The sequence below is a fragment of the Vitis vinifera genome, chromosome 17, assembly GCF_030704535.1.
Source record: "Vitis vinifera cultivar Pinot Noir 40024 chromosome 17, ASM3070453v1".
NCBI classification, from domain to species: domain Eukaryota; kingdom Viridiplantae; phylum Streptophyta; class Magnoliopsida; order Vitales; family Vitaceae; genus Vitis; species Vitis vinifera.
The window spans coordinates 6,166,562-6,193,874 of NC_081821.1; the positions used below are offsets into that span (position 1 = coordinate 6,166,562).

Genomic DNA, 27,313 nt, shown 5'->3' on the forward strand with positions numbered 1-27,313 from the left:
GTGTGTCACGACTTGTACCATGATACATGACATGTGTGATGTGTGTCACGACTCATGTCATAACACGTGCCACAATTGACACCATTACTCATGCTATGCATAATGCATGACTTGTGCCACGATCCTATCACATTACAAGGTGTTGCTGATAAGTTGTTTGGGAATCCAATTGGGTGACAATAAATTTTATCCAAAACTAATTAAATAAACTCAAGCGGTTGGTATCAAATAAATAATGCGAGAAAAAGTTGAAAAAAACTTAAAAAAAAGAGTCAAGCAATACCTAAAACAGTTGAGAGAAAGGTAAATGGGAGTTGACAATACACCCCGATCGAATGTAGAATGGTGACAACCTGATTTGTCAATTAAAATAAGATGTGAACTGATATGGATTGAGGTAGCGATGCAAACTTTAGCTATCATTATGTTTGTGGGGATATCATCACCTCGATCGTGAAATGCAACATTCACCATCCTCACTTACCTTGATGTCCACATGCTCATGCTAAGTGGTGCCTTCTCTAAATTTTCATCACATTAACATTTATTTATGCGTTTTTTTAATGTTAAAATAATAGTGATTAGCTCTGAGGACTTTATAATTAAAATTAGTTTGTGGTAAAAAAAATGTGAATGTTGATGAGATGTAAAATATTAATTTAATGGATATTTTGAAAAAAAATCTAAATATGATTTAATAATTTTTAAAAAAAATATTATTCTGTGAAAAACTCGCATGTGACGGTCAAAGACTCAAAGCTGGTCGCGTCGACTCGGTAGCCACTAGATAGTAAATAGTGTGAGAGTTGTGGTTTCGGAACATACAAAGCTGTGCGTTTTGGAGTCTTGGCTGAATGGAAGATTCAAAATCAAAACCCTAAAAAAATCCTCTTTGTGATTTTGGAACTTGTTCCGCTCAATCTTTCGTCGTCAAGTTATGGGTAGTGGGTTCCTGGGTCTCTTCGAATCGAGTGAGATTATGTGGAGCGGATAGAGACGGAGGCAAAAGTGAGACGAAACGGAGAAACGAAGAACGGAGAAACGGAGAAACGGAGAAAGAGGAACGGCATGGTTTAGCTCCACTGAAGAATGGTGTTTAAGAGGTGAGTTTTGCCCATGGCATACAAAAGGGTCTCTCTTTGCCAGTAAAATCAAGGGCGGTTTTGAATTTGATGTTTGGGTAGGGACTGATTGCTGGGCGTTTCTTTAATCAACGGAATTTCTTGCGTTTGAATTGAACTGAGAGACGGCTAAATGGAGAAAGTGAGATGCTTTTGGCTATGGCTAAGAATGATTTTTAGAGGTGCGTTTTCGATTTGCAGAGTAAATAACAATGCAACTTTTGAATCCTCTTTGTAAATGTGAGCCTTTAAATTTCACTTCTGTCTTTGAATCCTGGTGTTGGAATGCTTTGATGGAAAAAACAGCTTCTTCTTGCCGGTTCACAGATTAGGGGGGAAAAGGGTGAAACCAAAATTCGTTTTAACCAAATAGAGAAAATGACATTAGCAAAAACTGAAAAACTGGAAACCAGTTTGGTTGGGTAGTGAAATAGGATGTGCAACAACAACATAGTTTAGGAGCTTCACTTTTCTGCTCTGATACCATTCATTTGGTTAATACTCCCCCGTTGGTGGGCTGATGATAAATTTTTTCAGGTTCCTTCCTTGAAGATTAATGACTTCCTTCTCCTTAAAGACTCTCAGTAGGGGAAAATCTCCATCATTGATTCCCTGTACTTGGTTGTGATATTGGGTGTGACAATGGATGGCAATTTGTCTAGATCACTGATCCTAACCGTTCCTGTATCTCCATTAACCATTGTCAGCATCTTTAAAGGACAAAAATTCTATCACAGAATGGCGAATGCATACTGTAGGAGAAACTTTTTGGCCAGAGTAAGAGTGGATGGGAGCTGATTGTCCGGTGAGGAGGAGATCAAGGAGGGGGTGTCTAATGCATATCAACATCTCTTTGCTGAAAACTGTGATTGACGACCTAGTATTAATGGGTCATCCTTTGAGTCTCAAGGAGGCTAGGTGTTTGGAGATTCCTTTCTCAGAGGAGGAAGTCTTTTCAGCACTTCTGACTTTGAATAGGGACAAGCCCCAGGTCCTATGGGTTTATTATGGCTTTTTGGCATATGTTTTAGGACTTTGTTAAGGGTGAAGTAATGGATTTCTTCGGTGAATTCTATGAACAAGGGTTATTTGAAGAAGTTTGAACGCTACTGTTTTAGTCTTAAATTCCAAAAAAGGGTGGAGCAGAACACTTGAAGGATATTAGGTCTATTAGCTTGTTGGGAAGCACGTACAGTTACTGGTGAAGGATCTAGCAATTAGGCTTGAAAAAGTGATGGATAGGATGGTCTCTATTTCTCAAAATGCCTTTGTCAAAGGGAGACAAATTCTTTAAGCCGTCCTTATTGCAATTGAGGCCATTGATTTGAGGTTAAAGAGTGGTTCTAATGCTATTCTATGTAAGCTTGATATAGAGAAGGCCTTTAATCATGTAAATTGGAGCTTATTGTTGGTGATCTTGGAGAAGATGGGTTTTGGCCATAAGTGGATTGGGTGGATTAATTAGTGCATTTTTTGCAGCTAAATATATTCAGTACTTGTCAATGGGATTCCAACTGATTTTTTTCATAGCCCTAGAGGGTTAAGGCAAGGAGACCCTCTTTCTCCTTATTTATTTGTTTTGGTAATGAAGACTCTTAGCTTTCTTCTTAAGAGAGCTAGGGAGAAGGATTCATATTAGGTTTTAAGGCGGGAGGTAGAGGTGGCGACGGAGTAGAGGTATCTCACCTTTTGTTTGTAGATGATACATTGATTTTTTATTTATTTTTTTCCTTTTAAGCTTCTAAGGACCAATGGTGTATCTTTATTGGATTTTGATATGGTTTGAATATTTGGGCTGAAGATCAACCTAGAAAAAAATGAGTTGATCCCAATAGGAAGGGTTCTTAATGTGGAGGAGTTGGTGGACATTTTAGGGCATAGGGTGGGGTCACAACCTTCCAAATATCTCACTCTTCCTTTGGGTGTTGTTTTTAAATCTTCAAAGAAGGTTTGTACAGTGGAAGAGACAATACTTATCAAAAGGGAGGGTGGTTGAATTAAATCAAAGTACCTTGTCTAGTCTTCTCATTTATTTCATGCCCATTTTTGTTATTCCAAGAGAGGTGTGTTGTAGAATGGAAAAAATTCAAAGGGACTTTCTTCGGGGAGGTGGATCTCTTGAAAATAAGCCATCACTTGGGGAATTGGGTCAAAGCTTGTAAGCCAAAGAAGGAAAGAGGGATGGGCATTCAAAATCTTTTTGTATTAAATGAAGCTTTCCTAGGCAAGTGGTGTTGGACGTTCACATAAAAAATGGAGCATTTGTGGAAGTAGGTAGCCATAGGCAAGTTTGGGGAATAAGTGGGGGTTGGTGCTCTATGGAGATGAGGGAGGGGTATGACATAGGGTTGTGGAAGGCTATAAGGAGAAGGTGGGGTGCTTTCAAAAGTAAGATTTCTTTTGTTATGGGCAATGGAAGAAGGGTCAGATTTTGAAGGGATATTTGGTATGGGGACATCCCTCTGAGGACCTCTTTCCCATCTTTATTTGCTATATAGCTACCTCAAAGGATGCTTGAGTTTTTCTATGCATGGGAGCAGGTTGAAGATGGAGGGGGCATTGGAGCCCATGTCCCTTTTTTCCAAGAATTTATGCACTTCCCTTTACTCCATAAGGTCTTCTCTTATAGGGGAAAAGCCTTCCATTTCCGTCAAATGGCCCAACCACTGTATTATCTTAATGTTGTCAATGTGTTAAGAAATCTCTATGACTAGGAGTTAAATTGTACTGAAGCTTTCTTTAAGATTGCAAGGACCATCAGTGAGTAGGAAAGTAGGTGACAAGGCAATGTGGATGGTTGCGAAGGGAGGCAAGTTTTCAGTTATTTTATTTATTTATTCTAGGATGGTCGTTATCTTCTCTTTCTTCACTTGAGTGAGTCACGGGAGACAACGCCAATGGATAACATATTAAGCCTTGTTTGATGAGGAGGTAAGTGTCAAAGGACAGCTTTGCTGTCCACACTTCTTTCCTTATTTTAGCCCACACTTCTTTTCTTATTTTAGCCCACAATTGTTTCCTTATTTCTCCATTTATTATTTTGTACAGTTAGCATACATTATTTGACAGATTATAGTTTACATATATAGGGCTAGAATCATGCTGGAATTTATTTGCTTTTATTTGCTTTCCATGTATAGCATCCTTGTAAAGTCTATATATAATATACAAATCTCAAGGCCAAGACATTCGGTCATTCACACAATATTTTGACATGGTATCAGAGCTTGTATTTTGAACCTAGAGTTTACACGCTTTCTAGGTTTTTCTTTGGGTTTTCTCGGATTTAGCCCTAAGGGCTCTCGGATTTAGCCCTAGGGGCTCTCGGATTTAGCCCTAGGGGCTCTCGGATTTAGCCCTAGGGGCTCTCGGATTTAGCCCTAGGGGCTCTCGGACTCTAGCCCAGTTTTAGTTTAAGATGTTTGTGAAAAGTAAGAAGCAAGACAGAGTCTCTAAGTCATCTACGGGATCTGAGTCCCGGGCGATGTCTCTTGCTTGTTCTGAAATCATTTGGCTTCGAGGTTTGCTTGCGGAGTTAGATTTTTCTGAGACCGATCCTACACCTCTACATGCCGATAATACAAGTGCTATTCAGATCACGGCCAATCCTGTCTATCATGAGCGCACAAAGCATATTGAAGTGGATTGTCACTCTATCCGTGAAGCCTATGAAGCTCGTGTTATCACTCTTCCACATATTTCCACTGACTTACAAATTGCTGATATCTTCACCAAGGCTCTCCCTTGTCATCGACATTGCTTGCTAAGTAGCAAATTGATGCTTATTGATCAACCTGCATCAATTTGAGGGGGGCTGTCAAAGGACAGCTTTGCTGTCCACACTTCTTTCCTTATTTTAGCCCACACTTCTTTTCTTATTTTAGCCCACAATTGTTTCCTTATTTCTCCATTTATTATTTTGTACAGTTAGCATACATTATTTGACAGATTATAGTTTACATATATAGGGCTAGAATCATGCTGGAATTTATTTGCTTTTATTTGCTTTCCATGTATAGCATCCTTGTAAAGTCTATATATAATATACAAATCTCAAGGCCAAGGCATTCGGCCATTCACACAATATTTTGACAGTAAGGGGAGCTTCTTCTTCTTATTATTATTAAAATACTAAAAAGCAAGGTGCTTCACACCCTATTTCCCAACAACTACAAGAGTGTGCTTGTTGGCTGGCTGGCATCAAAGCCCTTCATGATTATTAGTAAGATGGGGCAGAGGTGCACAACTCCCTTCTTTGCTCCTTTTCGAGCCTTTCATACCTTGATCGTAGACCACATTGTTCCCCCTTCTCTATTGAGTTTAGAGTAATTCCCGATGGGTCTAACATATATGGAATTCATGGGCTCCAATAAAAGTGAGTCTATGGACAACTTGAAGAGAAGAGGTTGGATGTTGGTGAACAAATGTTTTTTGTGCAAAAGCAATAAGGAATCTAGTGAACACATCCTCCTTCACTGTATCAACACTTATAAGTTGATACAATTGTTTTGTCGTAAAGAAGAGAAAGAAGGCTAGAATTTTGCTCATTTTTGTTTGTTTTGGACTCTTTGGAAATAGAGAAATAGAAGAGCATTTAAAAATGTTGAGTTATCAAATCACAAGCTTAAATTTTCTTTTATGTGTAACCTTTTAGAGTAGACTAAAGAAGAATTAGGGGTTAGGTCCTTTTCCATGTTTGATTTTGTCATTGGGTTAGGCTACCAATAAGGGGAGAGTATTTTTTTGTCCTTTTTTTTCGTTTTTTTTTGCTTTGAAGAACACCTACATGCTTCTTATGTACTTTGTGTGGTCTTTTTTGGCGCTTGTTAATTTATTACTCTTTTGCCTATAAAAAACACATTTACATGCACACATTGAGCATTTATGAAATTTTTTATATTTGATGACGTGTTTGCATTGGTCTTTTTACTCACACAAGTAATAAAAAGGGTGACAAAAATGAGTGCATGTGTTGCTTTCATAAATTAAACCTTTTCGTATGCAACCTTTAGCTTTCATAGACAACACTAATTTTCTTCTTGTTATAACTCTCAATTCCCTACCAACATATTTGTTAAATTTAGCTGGAATAAAAAAATATCATGACAAATACAAACCTATGATTTTCCCTTCAGAATATTTGGTTAGATATTTTCATAGAAAAGACCATGGAAGCAACCAAGTAGAATACAAATTTGTGCTAGCAAATCACTTGTATTTACATGAAACATGCACTTGTGACAATACTTCTCAATCATATTTTCATAGCAAATCACTTGCATTTACATGAAACATGCACATGTGACAATACTTCTCAATCATATAATATAAGCTCACATTATATATGTGTAACAAAGTTCTCTTTTTGTGGAATTGTTATACAAAAAATCTTTTTCCTTTTTCTTATTACTTCTATCCTAGTTTCATGTGTGCTACATTCTTAAACTTTAATCCTTTTATATTGACCTCTAGATGAGTTCTGTAGGAAGTAGCAGTTTTCCTATTGCTACCTATGGCCCTCAAAAGTCAGAGTGGATGCTTATCTATTAGAACTTCCAAGATTGTCTATGTAGAACTAATGCAGTTTTAATTAAAACTCATCATGCTAAAACCTATTAATAAGATGCTCCATACACATTCATGATTTATGAAAATGTGATGTTTTTTTTTTATAAGTAAAACAAAAATTCATTAAAGAAGAGGCAAAAAGCCACAAAGCATACAGGTGGTATACAAGGCGGCTAAGGCCTCAAAACAAAAAACCAATAGAAACTCACCACCCCTTAAGTGGATGCTAACCACTCCAAAAAGCCTATAAGGGATAGAGCCTCCTCACCTATATACAATCTAGCCCAGCTCCATAAATTACAAACAAAAAAATTCTTTAAATACTGAATATTCAGCACACTCCCCCTAAAGGCTAATCTATTTCTCTTCTTCCAAACCGTCCAAAAAATACACAACGGGATGGATTTCCAAACCTCTTTCCTTTTCTTCCCCACAAAAGGGCCCCTCTAGCTAATTAAAACCTCTTTTACAGTTTCTGGAAAGACCCACTTAACATCTACTAACCCAAGAACAATATCCCACAAGACTCTGACCACTATACAGTGTATAAGAATATGATTTACACTTTCTTCTTCACAACCACACAAAAAACAGCAATTTGGGAGTTGTAACCCTCTTTTCTGGAGCCTATCATGAGTAAGCACCTTCCCCCACGTCGCCTCCCAAGCGAAGAAAGCGACTTTGGTAGGAACTCTATCTACCTAGATGCTTCTTGAAGGGAAAACGGTTTCATTAGGATTCTCCAGCAGGCTATACGCCTCCTTGATCTTGAACTGTCCATTTCTTCCTCCCTTCCACAAAACTGAGTCTTCCTCCAAAGAGGGCGTATGACCCCTCAAAGCATGGATCAAGTCCCCTACCATATCCAGCTCCCAATCATTGAAGTTCTCAAAAAAATTAGATTCCAACCTCCTTGACCAGAATTTTGGTCCCACATTTCCTCCACCGTTGCATTCCTATGAGCAACCATGACAAAAAGGTGGGGGAAGCAATGGGACAGCGTTGTATCAGTACACCAAATATCTGTCCAGAATCTGATTTTTGTGCCTTTCCCAGCTAAGAGCGCCATATTACTCCAACACCAATCAGATTCTTTCAAGATCTCCTTCCAAACCCTTACTCCAGCCGCCCCATTGACCTCCTTTGTCCTCCATCCAAGACCCTCTTGCCCATACTTCGTCATGATTACTTGTTTCCAAAGGCTGTCATTTTCACAAGCATATCTCCATATCCACTTACTTAGCAAGGCTTTGTTCAACAGGGCTAGCTTCCTCAGACCTAGCCCCCCCTTATTCTTATCCATACAAACCACCTCCCAATTAACTAGATGGATTTTTCCCTCGAAGTTCCCCCCCCTCCACAGGAAGTCCCTTTGAACTTTCTCTAACCTTCTAGCAACAATCTTGGGCATTCGGAAAAGAGTCATTTGATAGATTGACATGCTAGCCAGAGTACTTTTTATGAGGGTAATTCTCCCCCCTTTAGAGATATACTGTCGTTTCCAAAGTGCAAGTCTCCTCCTCATTCTCTCTTCCACCCCATGCCACACAGAGATGGCCCTACTAGGAGCCCTTAAGGGCAACCCCAAGTACTGAGAGGGCAAGGATCCCACCCTGCAATCCAACTCCACTGCTAGCCCTTCAACCTCGTCCACCTCCCCAATTGGGATGATTTCACTTTTTGCCAAATTAATCCTCAGACCTGCAGCAGCTTCAAACCAGAATAGGATCCAACTTAAATGAGTTAACTGCTCTTTGCTAGCCTCACAGAACACAATTGTATCATCAACAAAGAATAAATGGGAGATGTTCATGGGGGATCTTCTACCACCCCGAATGTTACATCCTGAAAGGAATCCCCCCTCAACAGCTTTCCTAATGAGAACATCCAACACTTCCATTCCCATCACGAAAAGGTAGGGAGATAGGGGGTCTCCTTGTCTAAGCCCCTTAGAACTTGGGAAAAAACCAGCTGGAACCCCATTAACCAATACTGAAAATTTGGCTAATCATAAGCAACTCCACATCCACCCCAACCACTTTGGCCCAAAACCCATTTTTTGCAAAACCTTCAACAAAAACCGCCAGTTAATGCTGTCATAGGCTTTCTTTATATCCAATTTGCAGATGAGCACCTTCTCTTTTCTTTTCTGCCACGAGTCTATCACCTCATTGGCAATTAAGGAAGCATCAAGAATTTGTTTTCCCATCACAAAGGCATTCTGGGTAGGGGAGACCACCTTTCCTACCACTTTCTTGAGCCTATTAGCTAACACTTTAGCCAACAGCTTATAAAGCTCCCCCAAAAGGCTGATAGGTCTAAAGTCTCCTAGATCCTCTGCCCCACCTTTCTTAGGAATCAGGACCAGGAAAGTGTTATTGAGACTCTTAAGAAACGAACTATGCTTGTGGAATTCCTTAAACATTTCCATAATCTCCTCCTTAGCGAAGTCCCAACAGCTTTGCCAAAAGGCCACAGTAAAGCCATCTGGCCCAGGAGCTTTGTCTCCATTCATCTCCATCAAGGCCGAATGAACCTCATTCTTTGAAAAAGAAAGCTCCAGATTCTCCGCTTCTTGCTGACTGATCCGGTCTAGCTGAATCCTCCCAATATCCGCCTCCCATCCCCTATCTTCTGAAAGCGACTGCTGAAAAGCATTAGCAATTCCTTCCCTCACTTCTTGCTTCTCAGAGAGCCACTCCCCATTAATCTTAACTCTGTCCAAGGAGTTGTTTCTACGATGGACATTTGCCATATGATGGAAAAAGCCCGTATTTCTATCCCCTTCTCTTAGCCAGACCTCCCTTGATAGTTGTTTCCAATGAATTTCTTTTAGAAGCACCCACTTTTTATAGCTATCTTTTGCTTCCTTTTTAAACTCCGTTTCCTTCACTGTCAGACTTCTTTCACTTTCCACCCGGTCCCAGAAATCCACTTGCTGTAGGGCTGAAGATTTGTTACAGTCCAACCTCCCAAACACCTCTCTATTCCATACTTTCAAATTCTGTTTGATTCCCTTCATCTTAACAGCCAGTATATAGCTAGCACTGCCCCTGACCTCCATCCCGCCCCACCAGCTTCGAATAAGGTCTTTGAATCCCTCAACCTTGAGCCACATATTTTCGAACCTGAAAGGAGAAGGGCTTCTTCTTATCCCACCCCCCACAAGAAGAACTGGGAAGTGATCAGAAACAGGTTGGGGCAGCCTGCTTTGGAACACTCCACTGAAATGATCTAACCAGCTAGAGGACACGAGAAACTTGTCCAGTCTAGCCCAGGATTGGTTATTAGGACCCCTACTCCAGGTGAACTGCCCCCCTGTAACGGAAGGTCTACCAGCCCTAACTCATCAACAATCTCAGCAAATCTCCTCATCTTTGAAGTTATTCTCCTCTAGCTACTCCTTTCCATTTGGAGGAGAGTGATGTTAAAATCCCCCCCTAGGCACCAGGGGTCTTTCTAAAGACTTCTAATCGCCCCAAATTCTTCCCAAAGACATTCCCTTTCCACTTTTGTAAACGGACCATAAACTCCCGTGAACACCCAGACAACCCCATCTTCTACATTCCTGAACCTGCAGGATAAGGAGAATTGGTCCTCCTTTCAATCCAAAATGTCAAGCGACCTTTTATCCCAGCAGATCAGGATACCTCCCGCAGTCCCCTCTGCATCTAGAGCTCTCCAATCTAAAAATCTCCCCGAGCCTAAACTTCTCACAACACCCTTCGACATAGATTGAATTTTTGTCTCCTAGATACATAGTAAATCAACCTTTTGGTTCCTTATGAAAGTCTTGATAATTTTCCTTTTGGACCTATCGTTTACTCCTCTCACATTCCAACTTAGAACCTTTAACTTCATTGGATTACTACGATTTGACTCCCTTTGCCCTATGAGAGGCCTTTCTGCTTATTTCCCCCCTCGTAATTCATAGAGCACTCCAACCTCTTTAATTCCCTTTCGAACTTTGACTTCTCTAGAAGTTCTTTGCTGTGTATCCTCTCCCATCTCTTTCTGATTTTAATCAAGAAGCTCAAAATTTCCTTTTCCAATCCCTCTGTCGGGAATCCAAGAAAGTGGCTGAATTTTGCCAAGCTACTTTCCTCCCATTTTTCCTCATTCTCATTTCTCTCAACTTGGGTCTCAGACATGCCAGAATCCCCCTCCGCACCCCTGGCCTTATCGCTGATTCTATTATCTTCTTCCAAGACCCAGTAGCCATTGCCATCCTCATTAGGCCCCTCCTCCGCTGTCAACCACATTGTGTTCTCACTCCGGAATTCCTCCCCTATAATCTCAGAACGACCGTAAAACTCCCCCTCCGGAGCCCAATCAAAAGAAAGAGAATTAAGATGAGAAACCCCCAAAACCCTTTTTCCCTTAGAATAAGAAACCGACCCATACCTCAGAGCTTCCTCTTCAAGAGCCCAGTCTATCTCTGAGTGGCTAACTTTCAACTGCTGCTTCCTGAAGTCCTTAGTTTCCCAGGCAACAAAGGGCTCCAACTTTGAGAAGTTCACGCTCCTGGAAATGTTGCATTCTAGAAGACAGGCCTTCTCCCGCGGGCCTTTACTTAAAGCCTAGGCTAGGGGCGTGACTGGGCTGACCCTTTCTAGCCCATCAAACCCAACTCGCTTTGAGCAGTCCACCTTTTTAGCCCTCCACCTAGTCGATGGGCCTGCCTCTGACCCATCTGCGACAGCCACCACTTCTTTTAACTTTAAGCCCAAAGTTTTATTTTGCAAGAAAGGCCCGCCAGCCCTCCTCGCATCCTTTGAGCCCACGATCAGGCCTGATGCAGGAGGCCCATGCGCCATCACATCAGCCCAGTTCCGGGTCGCCGAGTCTTGGGCCCGATTTTCAAACTCCTGGCCCAACCCATTCTCTTGCGCACCCATCACCAGCGTCTCGAGCCTCGTGCTCCCCGACTCTTCCTCCACGCGTGAAACAACTTCACCCCTAACCTCACCACTTTTTCGCCCCGACACTTCACCACCATCCACCAATTCTTTCCTCAGCTTCGGTCTTAGCTCCCACCAAAGCATAAGGTAGTAGACAAACTCCCTAACTTCGATCTCCAACCCACTCGGCATAAAACCTTCATTCGTTTTTACCAAGATTCGAGCTCACTGGAGATCCCCCAACTTCTCCGTCTGTGGAGCAATTGCGACGAAGCCCCCACACTCGTCTCCCACTCTTCTCAAAATTGTCGGATTCCACAACGAGATTGGGAGTCCGACGATTTTGACCCAGACTTCCTTTCTTAACTCTTCCTCTACCCAACACCCGGTCCTAGGGTTCTAGTGTTCCAGTCCCAACTAGTGCCCTCCCAACAAACGTTTCCCTGAGGATAGAACACGTCTTGCTTCTTCCAAGGCTTCAAACTCCAACAAGACCCTATTCTTCTCCAGTCTTGCCAGCCCTAAATTTCCTTTTAGCCCCCAAGAGTTTGCCATTAATCTCCCTAGTTTCTCCATATCCTCTCCTCCTTCTGCACTAGATTTCCAGCTCGCAACAATGCAATGTTCCAATTTCCACAGGTTTTCGAGTGTTTCCTCCCTTCTAACCTTCACTCTGACTGAGTTATTAACCCTCCAACTTGGTCTCTTCGCTACTTCCGCAAACGATCTCTCCAAATCTAATTTCCCCACTACCCTTGCTTCTTGCTTATTTGCTTTTCTGCCCATAGCTCCTTCCATTTGTTGAATTTTCTCTGCCATGGTCACCCATCGTCCTTTTTTCCCTCCACCTTTCGGAATAAAAAGGTGATGTTAAAATGCCTCTAGGACTTAGTGTGTCATTTGTGTCATTTCTATTATGTTTGACAAATTTAGTTTGAGTGAGAAAGTTACAATGACAAATGTAAACACTATGGTAATGTTCCTTTTAGAACATTTGGTTGAGCATTTTAATTGAAAAGACCATGGAAGCAATTAATTATAAAAACAAATTTGTTTTTGTGCTAGAAAATTATATTTATTTGCAACAAACATGCATGTGTGACATAGTACTTTCATGATTATATGTATTCACTCCCATTGGATATGTGTCAAAATATTTTTATGAATATCAAGTATGGGCTTTAGAATATTTATAAATAAATATCCTTCTATCTTTTTTGAGTGGGATTGGCACTTATAGTCACCATTCTAGGGTTTTGTTAAATCACTTATGTCCTAGTATATGTGCTGTTTTCTATGTTTAATGTTTATTTTATGAGCCTTGCATATGAATTTCCATACTCCGCAACAAAAATAAATGCTTGTACATTTAAGCTTCCAAGGTTGCCTCTATTGAATTAATGGAGTCTAGCAAGATCCTTAAGGAAACACAGTACTTGCTTCTTTATTCATCTCCTAAGCAGCCATCACTGATATTATACTAGCATTTACATTTGAGTTTCATGAGATCCTTCTTACATTTTCACCATCTATGAGGAGGTGTGATTAGTAATATATCTCACAGGACTTACCAAGTCACCCCCACCATCATGTTTGATTGCCTCTTTAAATACTTTCACAAAAATCTTTCTAGCGTTTTTCCACTGGGGTCTACAATGATTTTCATTACATTAGCCATTGTTTAGTCAGTTTTGAGAAGGGTAATCATGACAATGATTTGGAAATCATAAAACAATGTGCAGTTACATGTACCAGGTCCAATGGGTATTGTGTTCGACAGGATGTTTAGTATTGTATATTTTTTGCCATGTTGGCTTTCTCACTCCAGCAGAGTTTGTAAAACATGCTGGTGGAAATTACATAGCAAATCCCATGAAGCTTATTGTTGTGCGCCTTGCCTCCTTTTAATTTAATAAATAGTGAATTTATGTAAATGATATCATGAAAACTTATGCTGGATAAGTAATAGTAATATTGCTGATTTGCCTTTTTCAATACTTGTAGAAAAATCATTTTCCTTTTTCGCATTGAGGTTGGTTACAATCATCACTATGCTATGTGTCCTGCTGCTTTAAAAGATTGTAATCTTTTTATATGAATTCTCAAGAAGTTATCAAAACTGTAATACTGAAACTATGGGCCAAATTTGTCTGAGGCCGAATTTGTTGAGTGAGCTGGTTATGGTGACATGGTGAACCCTGTATAAAATATTAATGCATGGCCTGCCTTTTTTAACTTCTAGGATTTTTTGTGGCTTCATTTTTTTGAATAATGACAAACTATATGAAGTAAGAAAATTGTTCCCATAAGATCAACATCTCTTGCAATCCTCTGATACCTATTCTTTCCTATTATCATTTAGTAGCTTCAACTTGAATTAAGTTACTCGATGTTGGGGTTGTGATTGCTCTTGATTTCAAATGACTAGACAATCTGAGGCAACTTTTTCTCATTTTCTCTTCAAATTGTGGTGCTCTGTATGTAGTCCTTTCTTTTCTTGCTACTCACCAATCTCTTGTTTCTGCTGCACTCATTTAATGGACATGCTATTTATCGATTTCTAAGCATCCTTGACCACGGGTCATCATTGGTCTTGTATCCTTTCAAGTAATAGATATTCCTTAATTAGATGACACCAGCAGCATTTTGTTATTTCCTATAGAGCCAACACCGAACCTTTGAATGAGAATTTTTTTTCATGTGATTTGGCAACCTCCCATTATACCCCAGACAGGGTTTTTGGATACCCTATGAGTACATTGTCTATTGGACTTACCAATTGAAGATTCAGGATCAAAGATCATTGAGAACTTAATGGTAAGTTCTTCACAAGTTTTTCAAAGAAACTGAAGTTGGTCTTGATGAACTTGGTTTCTGTTACAAACAAGGAGAGAATTTCAATGTCGATAATGATGAATCAGTGAATGAAAATATTCGAGTTTCAGTTCCCAATGGGTGTCGGTTTTTGTTACTCGCAAGGACATTCAGTGCAAGGTCTGTGGAAAACAAATTGCATCTGCCCTTTTTTTTGTTTGGTGGCATGAAGTCAATAAAACATTCTGAAGAATTAAACCTAAAAAAGGAAAGACACTCATAGATGGGGAAGAAGTTCAAGCTAGGAAGTGCAAAGTGCTGCACATCATTTTATTTGAGTGTCATCAGTTTATTCAATGTTATTCCTCTTTTGGAGTTCGATGCAACTGGAAAATTGTTCTCTTGTTTCCTAATGAGGATTTCATCAGCTCTGCATGAGGTTCTGAGTTGGTGCTTGAGGTGTGCTTGATGTTTTTCTTCCTCCAGATTTTCTTACAAAAATTTCCATGCTAAAGTTTTAGATTCTGATGACATTATGAATTCAAGGAACCTGTTGAGAATCAAAGAAATTGTCTTTACTTCTCTCAAGCAATGTTCAATTGTTTAGTTCTTAGGCAATATGGAATGTCTAATGGGGCAAAATTCATACAGAGGAGGTATAGAAGAAATCTCCTCTGATTTGCAAAGAAATCATCAATTGATAAAGATGCAGCCTCTCCTCCTAGGTTGGAGGATTGCCAAAATCCTCTCCTGTAATGCCATCTAATTGAAGAAAGCTAAGGTCTGTTTGGGTTTGGTCATGATTTCTGATGGTTGTTTTTAAAAATTATTTTTAATTAAAATATAAACATAATTTTTTAATATTTTATATAAATAAGGATGTTTGATTAGTTGTTTTTAAAATATATATATTTTTTTTTTCAAAAAACAAAAAATAAAAAACTTGTTTATTTTAAAAATAAATTTTCTATTTTGATTTTATAAAATCATAATAAATTTGATTTCATTCAAGTGCTATTAGAAATGAAAATAGTTTTGTAATTATAAATATATTAAAAATAAATGGTTTTTAGTAAAAAAATGAATAATAATGTAATAATGAAATTATATATTAGATTTTTTTATAAGAAAATATATTATCTCAGGACATGTTAGAAATATATGGATACTAATATCTTCTTTAAAGCATAATTGATGTTTTTTTTTCTTAAAAATAAATAATAATACTTTTAGAAAATTGTAATAATATTTTATTTAAAACTAAATAATTTTGAACTTTTTTAACATATAAATAAGTTAAGTTTTTTTATATAACATACTAACATTTAGCACTTAGTTATGGATGCAACACTTTCGAATGTTTTAAATTAATTTGCAATTAATTGGATCGATTTTTTTTTTCAAATTATTTTTAAAAATTAAAAAATTCATAAATAAGTTAAATTATTAATTTTATCTCATTTAATTTAGAATCTATTTTACCTAATGAGAAAATTAATAAAATCTAGTTGTAGATTTACTTTTTGAGTTTTAAATTATTTTTAAAAATTATTAAATTCATTAATACTTTTAATACTTTTAATACAAATGTCACTTGATTTGAAGTTTATTTTTCTATTAAAAAAGTTTATGAAAATATTCTTATGTGTTGAGAAGAAATAATAGTGTCATCGTATACCAATTTTTATCTATAAATTTTTTGTATTAATTAATTATTATTTAGGAAGCGGTCGTTGTATCACACCCGCCAAATTCTTATCCAAACACTTCTCTAGTACGGACGCCTCGCTTCCCATGAGCATCCTCCCACCATGTCTTCTTTTCCAAACCCATTTCCAGTACGGACCCCTCGCTTCCTCTGCGCACTGCGAACCTCTCATTTCCTCCGAGCACCATCCTCGCACCATCTCTTCACACATTGCAATCATGACACTTCTACGCAAACTTTCTTGTGCCATCGCTGGAGACACTCATATCTCACTAGATCTTTATCTTGCTTTTTTGTTTGCTATTAGTAGTAGTTGGAAATTGGATGGTTTGTATGTTCATGATAAACTCAATATTCATGCAAGGCATCTTTGATGGCAATGTCTCCACTTAAGTGTCTCTTCCTCGAAAAGAATCTTTGTTTAAATTTCTCAGTCATGGATTATATATACTCTCTGGTTGCAGGCATGGAGGTGTCAGCTGAATGCTGCAAAGTGCAGATGGCCACATTTTGGTACAGGGTACACTTTTGTGTTTACCTTCATCAAATTATGAAAAAATGGTTCCCAATAATTTGTTTTGGTACATAAATACCCCTCCTAGGATTCCTACAGTTTCTGTAATAATTTCTAGGGACGTTAAGGCAGTTCACATGGCTCACATGGCTAGCTGCATGCAGATGTGACTGCCTAGAGGTTCTGATTATATCATATTTAGAGCTCTTAGGATATACTTATGATATTTTTAATATTTAAAAATTTTTATTGAAATATTAGAAATGTTTTCTAAAATTATTATTAAATACATTCTTAAAATGCGTTTGATACTGATTTTAAGAAGTGTTTTCAATATTTGTAACATTTAGAAATTTTCATTCTTCAAATATTAAAAATGTTAGAAACACTTCCTATCAAATGCACTCTTAATCTTTAACGGGTAATTAGGGCATGATCTTGGATCATAGATAAAGCATTTAACTATTTTTATACATCATGGTTTGCTGGATGCATTAAGTTCTTGCTTTGGGTTTTGATTACTTAATTCCAGAATATGAATATTCTGTAATGGTTATTGGTTGGTATCATCTCTCTTGCAACAAATTTTCATTGTTTGGGTGAAACTGGTAATTGGCCAGGTGCAGCAGCGGCAAGAGCAGGTGTAGGTGTAGGCTATGCTCACAATTTGCTTGCCTGGGACATGACTGATCAAAGGGTGTGGGATTCAGCCCATCATAACAGACACACTGCTGGAGGCTGGAGCTTGTGGAGAAATGAGAATCACGACGACGTAGATTTGCAGGAGGAAAAGGAGAGGTGTCCTGGAATTATAAAACAAAAACCACTTGAAGAAGAGGAAACTTCATCCAAACAGATATCAGGCGCCATTGTACTATCACTCAACTACAAAAACCGCAGGTGCCACGCAGCATCGTCTTCTTCCTACTCTCTATCTAAAATTACTCACACTTTCTAACATAAACCCCAATGGAAACCTAATCATCAGACACCCCTCACTTCTTATAAATAGCACCAGTTGTTTGAAAACGAAACTCAAGTTCACATCCCCATACCCGTCTTTCTACTGTTCTTTCTTCTTAGTTATGGCCACCTGTTTTGGCCCTATATGTATCATGTGGCAGCCCCCTGATTCTGTTCCTGATGAACCACCACCCTCGCATGCATTTTTCATTGGATTTCGAGATCGGAATGTAGTACAAAACCACTGGCTAGACGGAAAGCAACCGGCGACAGTACTACTATATGTTCCCGTAAGAATTGAGACGTTTGCAGTTGAAGGTGACGAATTGTTAACTAGTGAGAATTCTGAATTCGCCAACCTATCTCGCTTGCTTTCTCTTGTGGGGGTACATTCGTTTTATCTGGCGTCAGTCGTACAAGTGATACACTCTAATGCTGTGGCCATGGCGTATGAGACTACCGACAATGGCCAGAACGTAATTGCCATGGTTGCGGAGATTCCATTCCGGTGGTTTTGTCCCCCACAGGAGGTCCAGCAGAATCAGGACGAGGATGATGAAAACGAGGATGAAGATGAAGATGAAGATGAAGATGAAGATGAAGATGACTCTGATGAATTCGAAGACGGTGAGAATGAGACTATGGATGAGGTTGTGAGCTATTCATTGGAGGATGGGATGGACGTGGACGTGGACATGGTTGTACCTGCAACCAAAGCTTCCATTGAGGCGCTTGAGAAGCTGGAGGGTTTAAATTCAATGGGCAAGTGTATGATATGCTTGGAGCAGCTTTCATTGGAAGATGAAGTTAGTAAGATGCCATGCTCGCATGTTTATCATGGAGACTGTATCATACAATGGTTGAAGAAGAGTCACATGTGTCCCTTGTGCCGCTTCAAGATGCCGGTCGACCCAAGTTGAAGCTCTCAATGCCATGCATTCTCATATGAAAGTTAATACCATGTCGTCTCACAATTTTCTATAAATTTTTTTTGAAACAACTTCATATTTTTCTCTTGGAATGATTTGAGGTCTTCTAGCTATTTATTTCACTTTTTCATCTTTCTATTGTTAGAGCAATATTATCTTTTTTCTCTTCTCTGTGATTCTTTTGAACATGGCATCTTTCACATGTGTTGCACATTTTTCAATCACACTCACTTTGTAGTTGGCTTGGGTTGAAGCATAAAACTTGAAAATCCCACATAAAATGACAAAATTAAATAGTACGCCCATGAGGATTGGCTTTAGAAAAATGATTAGCTCATAATTTACTTTCTAGAAATGTCACATCATATGTTGGAATATTTTAAAATTTTAGGGTCATTTTATGGTATCACAAAGTACTTTTCGATATCATATCTCCATTTTTTAAAACGATATCTGTAAAGTTATCTTGGGGTAGGAATCCCATGCACCTAACATTTAAGCTATGTTTACAACATCCAATTATATTATTTAAGAAATAATTTTATAAAAGTTGTAAAATAATTTAAATTAAAGTTGTTATTAATTTTATGATATAAAATTGAAAAACCACGATCTAATAGCGTGAATGAGTGTAATTAAAAATTATAATATAAGGATTAAGAATTAATAATTTAATTTAAATAAAGAATAAAGTTTTTAACCTAATTAAACCCGCAACATATCATAAATTAACAAAACATCCAAAATATTGAAAAAAATAAAAGAAAGGTAAATAAGCATACAAATGATGTAAGAATTATTATGTCGAAAACCCTTATACTAACTATAAAGATAAAAAATCACAAGGTTTAATACATTTAATATAAATCTACTATATGAGATCAATTTACATGAATTTATTTCCACCTAATTTGTCACAAGTCAAACATTTTTAAATATATGTATGACTTTTCAATTGAATAAATAACAATCTTGGATTTTTAAAGAAGAATAAGTCATTGTCTAAAAGAATTTTAGACCAAAAATAGAATAAAACAAAATTACCGACATACTTATTGTTATTATAAAAGTTATAACACTAAGACCTTATGAAAAAACTCATTTATAAATAAATTGAAATAAATATTTATTGTTAAAAATTAAATTAATAATCTATCAAATAATAACTAAAAATTGTATTATTAAATTTTATTATAATTTCCATTTTTTATGGAGAATATTATATGAAACTTTGAAAGTATTTTTTGAAAAAAAAAATTAAAATAGGACAAATATATAAAATTTTAAGAGTATAAAAAATGTGAGGAAATTGTGAACAATGTGATTAAATATGCCTAAGTAATATCAACACTATTGGAAGTGGAAAAAAAAATAATATAATTGAAAATTAAAATTAAAAGACAATTCCTCACATTCTTCATACCTCCCAATTTTTTTATTATTTTAATTTATTTTTCATAAATTCTATCAATCTTAGTGTATATCAACAATATCATAGCTATTTGAAGTGAAAAAAATAAAATAAAATTCGAAAAATACAAAATTTGGAGGATACGAAGGATCCTCATATTCTTTATACCCTCTATAATCTTTAAGTATTTCCAAGTTTTAATTTTTTATGCATAATTTCCATCAATCCTAAGTGTGGTTAGTACATTTGAAACAATATAAAAATAATTGAGAGTAAGAAAAAAATTAAAAATTCAAAAAAGTGGAAATTTTGAAGGGTACAAAAAATACAAGGATTCTTTATATTTTTCGTACCTTTCTTAATTTTTAAGTATTTTGAAGTTTTATTTCTATTTTTTCCATAATTTCCATACTTTTAATCAAATTTACATACATACATCAATTTTTAAAAAATAATAACAAGAAAAACAATTGAAACTAATTTTATAAAATAGTCAAACAAATTTTAAAATTATCTATTTTCATAAAACTATTCTTTATTTTTTGCTTTCAAAAACATATTCAGGTAATTCAGGTCATTTTAATTAGATTAACATGTGAAATTAGCCATTAAATATACCTTTAAAAGTATTAAGAAAATAAAACTGTATTAATGAAAAAGCATCATTGATTAAGCCTAATAAGTAATTAATTTAAATTGATTAATGATTCAATTTTTCAAGAAATTTAATTTTAATCTAAATAAAATAAATTATTATTTCAATTAAACTAAAATGAGACGTAATTTATTAAAAGTTAACTTCAAAATGAAAAATATAATAATAATTTTAATAGGACTCTAAAATCCTATAAATAAGAGTAGGTGTGGAAAACTAGACTCAATTTCAAGTCCTTATAGTTGTGTCCCGTACCTAGTCTTGATTCCTAGTTAGTTATGGCGATCTTGGTTGGTCCTAGATGTAGTATTCTGCGGCAGCCTGATCTTGTTGCCGATGGTGAGGATGATGAAGGGCTGCTGTGGGATGTGTTCTTCATGGAGTTTCATGTTAGAGATGCGGTCTTAAACTACTGGTTGGAAGATGATAGTCCTATAAGACTACGTGATGTGAACACGATCGGTCCTATGAGAAGGAGGTTGTTTGTGGTTAGGCGTGATCAGTTATTAAGAAGCCAGAGTCTTGCATTCGAACATGTATCTCTCCTGCTTTTTCTTATGGGTATACCTTCAATCTTGCATGCATCATTCGTGCAAGAGATACGCTCCGGTGCTGTTTTGTTGGCGAATGAAACCACCAACATTGGTCGTCGCATAATTCCTATGGTGGTGGACATTGATCTGTGGTATATGGGCGAGGAAGAGGAAGAAGATGAAGATGAATCAGATGAGATTATGGCTGAGGTTATGAGGTCTTCATTGAATGATGTGACCGACTTGTCTGTGCCTGCAACTAGAGCTTCCATTGAGGCACTTGAGAAGATCAAGTTTGAGGATGTAAATTCCACAGACAAGTGTATAATATGCCTAGAAGAGTTCGCAACGGAATCGGAGGTTAGTCGGATGCCATGTTCCCATATTTATCACGAAGATTGCATTATAGAATGGTTGGAGAGGAGTCACATGTGTCCCTTGTGCCGCTTCAAGATGCCTGCCATCTCAAGTTGAGGATTTATAACAACTTATCTTATACAATACTTTGTACAATTCTTTGTTGTATTTTGTTAGAATGAGATGAGAATTTTTTTTAGTCATTTTGTTGTATCATCATTTATTTTATGTTATTTAATAAATTAATTTAAAATTAGATATATTATAATCAAATGTCACAATATTATTATTATAAAACATTTTATGTAACTTAATAATAAATATATATTTATAAAATTCATATTTTATATCTACATATAATACTATTATCAAATATGATAAATTATATCATATGTATATTAATGTTTATTATATTATTTTTTAGAGTTTTTCTCAATAATTTCACAAGTTTTTATTAATTTTTGTATCAAAATATCCACCGACACGTATAAATCTGTAAAATGGAGTTACCGATATATTCACACAGTATACATGTTATCTTCTACGTACTTTCTGAAGCTGAACCTCCATCGCCCGACATATACACACCAGAGGAATGGTCCGAAGCTGCGAAACCATAGCTTACGATTCGGTCACTTCGCCGCCTCCTGTTGCTCTCGTCTGCGGCGCCAAGAACTGTGGCAAGACCGCCTTTTCTCGCCACCTTCTCAATATTCTCCTTCAGAGGTCTGATGCAAAGTCTCTTCTTTTATACCTCAAATTTTCTGAAACGCCGTTGTATTTCTTTGGTGTTTAACAGTAGTGTTGCCTTTTCGTGTTGATGGGAAGATGGGTTTTTTCTTTTTTTCTTTTTTAATTTTTATTTTTAATCAAAGTTGTATGAAAATTGAGTAAGTACATATTCAACTGAAGAAATAACACAAATAGGTATCAAATTCTGTATGTTAGTATGAACTATAGAAATTTGCTTCTGAAATTTGTATGCCTGGATGTTGTTTGACGAATTGTTTCTTTCTAAATGTTCTTTCTTGTGTGCAATGGGAGTTGGGTTTTTGTAAATTTCTATGAATAAACTGTAAATACACTTAAATTTGGTCTTTATGTGTCAGATATTCGCCATTATTGAATGGGAATGTATTAAATTTGAAGGTTCATCAGTTGTGTGTTTTTATGGACCCGAATGATTAACTAGGCTTATGCTATTACATGGATATGTGCTTCTATATGGCAACATGCTTTTATCGCAGAATGAAGTAGGAAAATAGAATGAAGTTTAATTTTTTTGACCTCCAAAAGAGAAAGAAAATATCACCTCAATTGTGCAAATAGTTGTACCAAACTTGGTTTATTGGAGATTCTTGTTTCCTCGGATCCCAAATTATAAGATATCCAACCCTGAACCTTTTTCAGATAAATGATGCTCAAAGTTTTGCTTTATTTTGTTTCTACTTTTCTTGATAAGCAAATGGAGCATTTATTTGTTTGTTTGTTTGTTTTTTCTTTTTTTTTTTTGGTGGGTGGTGGGTTTTAAACTAATGCAAAATATATGTGACAGCACAAAATTTGATCTTTATTTGTAATTTTACATGTGGCTATTCTGTAATTGGACTTGAATTTGTTTTGCATATGCAATGATGCTTGTACATTTAATATTCCCTTAATTTCCTCTATTGGCCTGTTGGTAAATATAAAATCACTTTTTTATCTGTGCCTGTCCATATATCAAAGGGATAAATCAGTGGGTGATTTGGTTTGTTTTTACATGTATTTTATGGATAATGTTTCTGGTTTGGTTCTGATTTTGTGTGTGATAGCAACATGTTTTCATAGACTAGACCCTTTAAAATCTCTTTTTCTCTTTGGTTTGCAGATATCAAAAAGTAGCTTATTTGGATACAGATGTTGGCCAGACTGAGTTTACTCCTCCTGGATTTCTATCCCTCACTGTAATTGACCAACTTACTCCAGGTACTCGTTTATGATTCAACCTTCTCAACAATCTGGTCAACATACTGCTTTAGTTAAAAAATTTCCTGAGTTTCTCTTTACAGTGGCTTGGTTTTCTTTGTTCTGTTTTCTAATAATTCTTTAACTATTAGATTTGACAATCCCATGCCTCAAGACGCCAGAGAGGTATGCAATCCTAAACTCTGATATTGCTAGTTATGGATTCTACTCTATATTTGAAGAATTCATGAAATTGTATTTTTTTTATTTATTTATCAGAAACAACAAATGCATTTTTTGATTGGAAATTGCTTTAGGGGACTGATTTCATGAACTTTGTTATATGACAAGACTTACAGTTTGATCTTAAAAATGTATCTAAATGGAAAATATTGTTTGCTTCAACATTATCAAGACTAAATGGACGCTCTGTGATGACTGATGAGGAGTGGGATAAAATGGATTTCAAGGTTTTTTGGAGTGGGGAAAAGGGAATCATGTGGTTTAATGAACCGTTCTGGATGAGGGGCTCATGTGAACTAATGAACCATTCTAGCTGAGAATGGATGATGGTAAGTTTGAAAATTTCTGGTTGAAGTAGTCTAATGTTATAGCAAATTTACAGCAATAAAATATGGTTATTCAGTGGATTGTGATTTATATTGCCTACAATTGCTAGCTTGTTATAGTCTGTTGGTCGATGGGGATTTTTATCAAATGAATCCATCACTGCTGGATGCAAGACCATGGTTCCAGCGCAAGAAGATGATATGTGATGAATAATTGCAAGAACTTGCCAGGCATAAAGATTTTACTTTAGCTTGCTGGGATAAGGTAATTTTTTTAGAATGTGGTTTTTAATTGAAGGTGATTTTAGGAATTATAGAATCACCACTTTTGATGTGGATGATTTTTTTTTTTTTTTAAATTAGGTTTTAGTCTGAACTTAAGAACGCTGTTGGGTCCCTTTTTGAAGAAATGTCACCAAAAAAATAGCATCTTAGAGAAGTAAAGATTGAACTGTCAGAGATCACATTAGATACAACTATACAAGAGTCCACCTTTTGTAGACAGAGCATGTAATAGGTCACAAGTAACATTTAGAGATCACAATTCACGTATCTATATTTGATGTGGCTGCATCCCATGTCATATTCAGCGGAACAAATCTTTCTGGGTTAAGATTCATTACTAAAACTTTGAAGGAATTTGAATTATATATATGCACTGTATGATCACTATCAAAGGGAGTACTGCATGCTCAAGGGCAGCAAAAAGCCTGTTAAAACAGAGTTGCCCCTTGTTGTTAATACACCTGGATGGGTAAAAGGTGAGCTTACTTTTTCTATTTCCCTTTTCTACCATATAATATGGGCTAGTTTACTTCAAACTTATATTAGTTCTTTGCTGGATACTACTGTCTTTGTGTGAGTGTCATTTGATTCAATTTTATGCTCCCCTGTTCCTCTTGCCCAGGTATTGGTCATGACATACTGGTGGATGTGTTAAAATATATTGCTCCTACCCATGTAGTTAAGATAAACATTTCTGCTGAGGGTAAGAATCTTCCATCTGGAGCATTCTGGTTGGATGAGGATCATAAAGAGTCAGTGAATCTAATTGAGGTCAGTTCAGCTCGTCAGGACTCTTTTAAGAGATCGTAAGTTCTTATCTTTCTCCTTTTTTGCTCCAAAACTATTGAACTACGAAAGCAGAATTCCTCCCTTTTATAGTCTTTCATGATTTTCCTTTTTATTTTTACTGCATAGAATTCTAGATCACTATAGATGGTGAACATGAACTGCTTCAGATATTTTGGCATTTCTTCTCTTTTTTTGACAATCTCTTAGTTGAATGTCAAATTCTATTTGTCCATTTCTAGAGTTCTAATTTATTAATATTGGGAAAAATGATCACCTACATCAAGAAGCAACTTATACTGAGGGCATTAATTTAAAAGACAAGCAATTAATCAATTTACCATCTCCTACATTTTGGTGAGGAACTGTAGCTACTTATTAGCTGCTTGAAGAATATATTCTTAATGAGGTTTATCACGTTTTGTGATAAAGCCAGAAAATTTTATTGAAGCTTGTATCTAGGGATTGTTGCTTCTCAATCCCAATTTTAATATTTTTTCTGATTAAAGTCATTTCAATATTTGGTATTGAGTGAAAGTTAATTTCATGAGCAGCATATATTTTAATTTGCTAGAACCAGAAGAAATGGAATTTTCTGAAAGATTTAATTGTTATTTCTTACAGCTCTTCTCCATTATGTTTTCCAGGGTCTTAGTACAAAAAGATGCAGGCCTTTTACGGGATTTACGAATAATGGCTTATTTCAGGCAGTGTTTTCCAAGTAACTTGAATATCACAACAATCAAAGAACTTGCACATGCATTGACCTCTCACCCTCCTTATGAAATTCCCATATCAAGTATCAAGATTAAGCATCTCCATTGCCAGGTTGGTGTGATACATTGACATGAAGTTTGTAACATAGTTTTTGAAAGGCAATCTTTTCAGCACATATTGCATATTATTCTCCATTCCTGTTGACATTTCAGAGGCAGAAGTCAATCAGTATAATACTCTGCTCATTATTATATTTTTTTTCTGCAGCATTATTTTTACGTTTCCATCCCCTTTCAGTAATATAACACCTTTCTTTTATGGCACAAAAATTATATGCTAGGTCCCAAGTACTGAAATTCTATACAGTTTGAATGCAACTATTGTTGGCTTGGCAGTTAGTTCTGAAGATTCTGAAAATTTATCTCCATGCATTGGCCTTGGTAAGTTTTTTGCTACAATGTCTGACCAGTGTTCAATTCATTGTTTCTGCTTTGCCATATAATTCTTGTACTATTTTGCAGAAGCAATGATTGTTTTGATTATTATTCCAGTTTTTAAATTTTTTGAGTCTTTCAAAGAAATTTAGAGATTTTGACCATTGAAAGCCTAGTGCTTATTGGGTGACAATAGTATAACTCATAAGAGATTTCTTGGTAGTATTTTGATAAATATAGATAATGATGTGGATGCATTAGCACAATGAATTGCATATAGAAATTTTTTTCAGAAAGATATGTTCTTATATTTTTCTTTTGCCTGCTGCTTTTGTGATCCAGGAATTGTAAGAGGCATCCACACATTCTAACGTTTGCTCTATGTGCTTACACCTGTTCCACAAAGCACTCAGGCTTTGTGCATTGAAAATTCCTGATAGAAGCTAATGAATCCTACAAAAATGGCCCTGGATTATGTTATAGTGAATAGCAGCACCACAATACTAGAAACTGAAATGGCTTACACAGTTAGAAAACATTCATCAAGTGATCGATCTTTCCAGTGGTTCCTTAATGTGCTTGGATTTTTTGTCTTACTAAATGCCTGTATTCAGATTTTTTAATTTTCTACTTATCTGCATTTCTCACAATTCCTTTTTTCCAGGAACGTGAAATACCTGAAGATGATGCAAGACTCTTACTAGTTTCTCGGGCTTATGACAACCAACGCCTAAGATTTGGAACTGGTCCAGGACGACCTTAGTTGGAAGTTGGAACATCAAGGAAAGCATCTTCTGGGACTGTTTTTTTTTTTTTTTTTAATTAAAAAATTCGAAGGGAATAATTACTTTGGAAATTGCTGTTGGCAGAACTAACTTTCATTGTATTAGATTTTTATTTTTATTTTTTATTTTATTTTATTTTTTATGATTTTGTGCAGTGGCATGAATAACAATTTTGGATTTTTAACAAAGAATAGGTGGTATTTGTTTTTTTACTTAATTTTAAATAGAACATTAATGCTTAATAGTGTTAAATATTAAGTTGTTTGTTTTGTAGTATTTTATTTCTATTAAGTATTAAAAGGTAAAGAAAAACCAA

General features: G+C 36.3%; 1 protein-coding gene and 1 pseudogene across 4 annotated transcripts; both read left to right on the forward strand.

The window, feature by feature from the left end:
* Nucleotides 1-789: 789 nt before the first annotated feature.
* On the forward strand, nucleotides 790-18,648 carry LOC104882321 (uncharacterized). Of its 4 annotated transcripts, XM_010665132.3 has the most exons (4): nucleotides 790-1,103; nucleotides 1,185-1,303; nucleotides 16,577-16,632; nucleotides 17,247-18,648. In XM_010665132.3, the coding sequence occupies exon 4, from the start codon at nucleotides 17,712-17,714 to the stop codon at nucleotides 18,507-18,509; it is 798 nt and encodes a 265-aa protein (XP_010663434.1). In that variant the 5' UTR covers nucleotides 790-1,103; nucleotides 1,185-1,303; nucleotides 16,577-16,632; nucleotides 17,247-17,711; the 3' UTR covers nucleotides 18,510-18,648. The 4 variants fall into 4 exon arrangements, with proteins under 4 accessions (XP_010663434.1, XP_010663431.1, XP_010663432.1 ...); XM_010665129.3 differs by having other exon boundaries at nucleotides 790-1,303; XM_010665130.3 differs by having other exon boundaries at nucleotides 790-1,303; nucleotides 16,577-16,625.
* A 2,214-nt stretch (nucleotides 18,649-20,862) lies between these two features.
* On the forward strand, nucleotides 20,863-27,139 carry LOC100267333 (polynucleotide 5'-hydroxyl-kinase NOL9-like; annotated as a pseudogene).
* The last annotated feature ends 174 nt before the right edge of the window (nucleotides 27,140-27,313 follow it).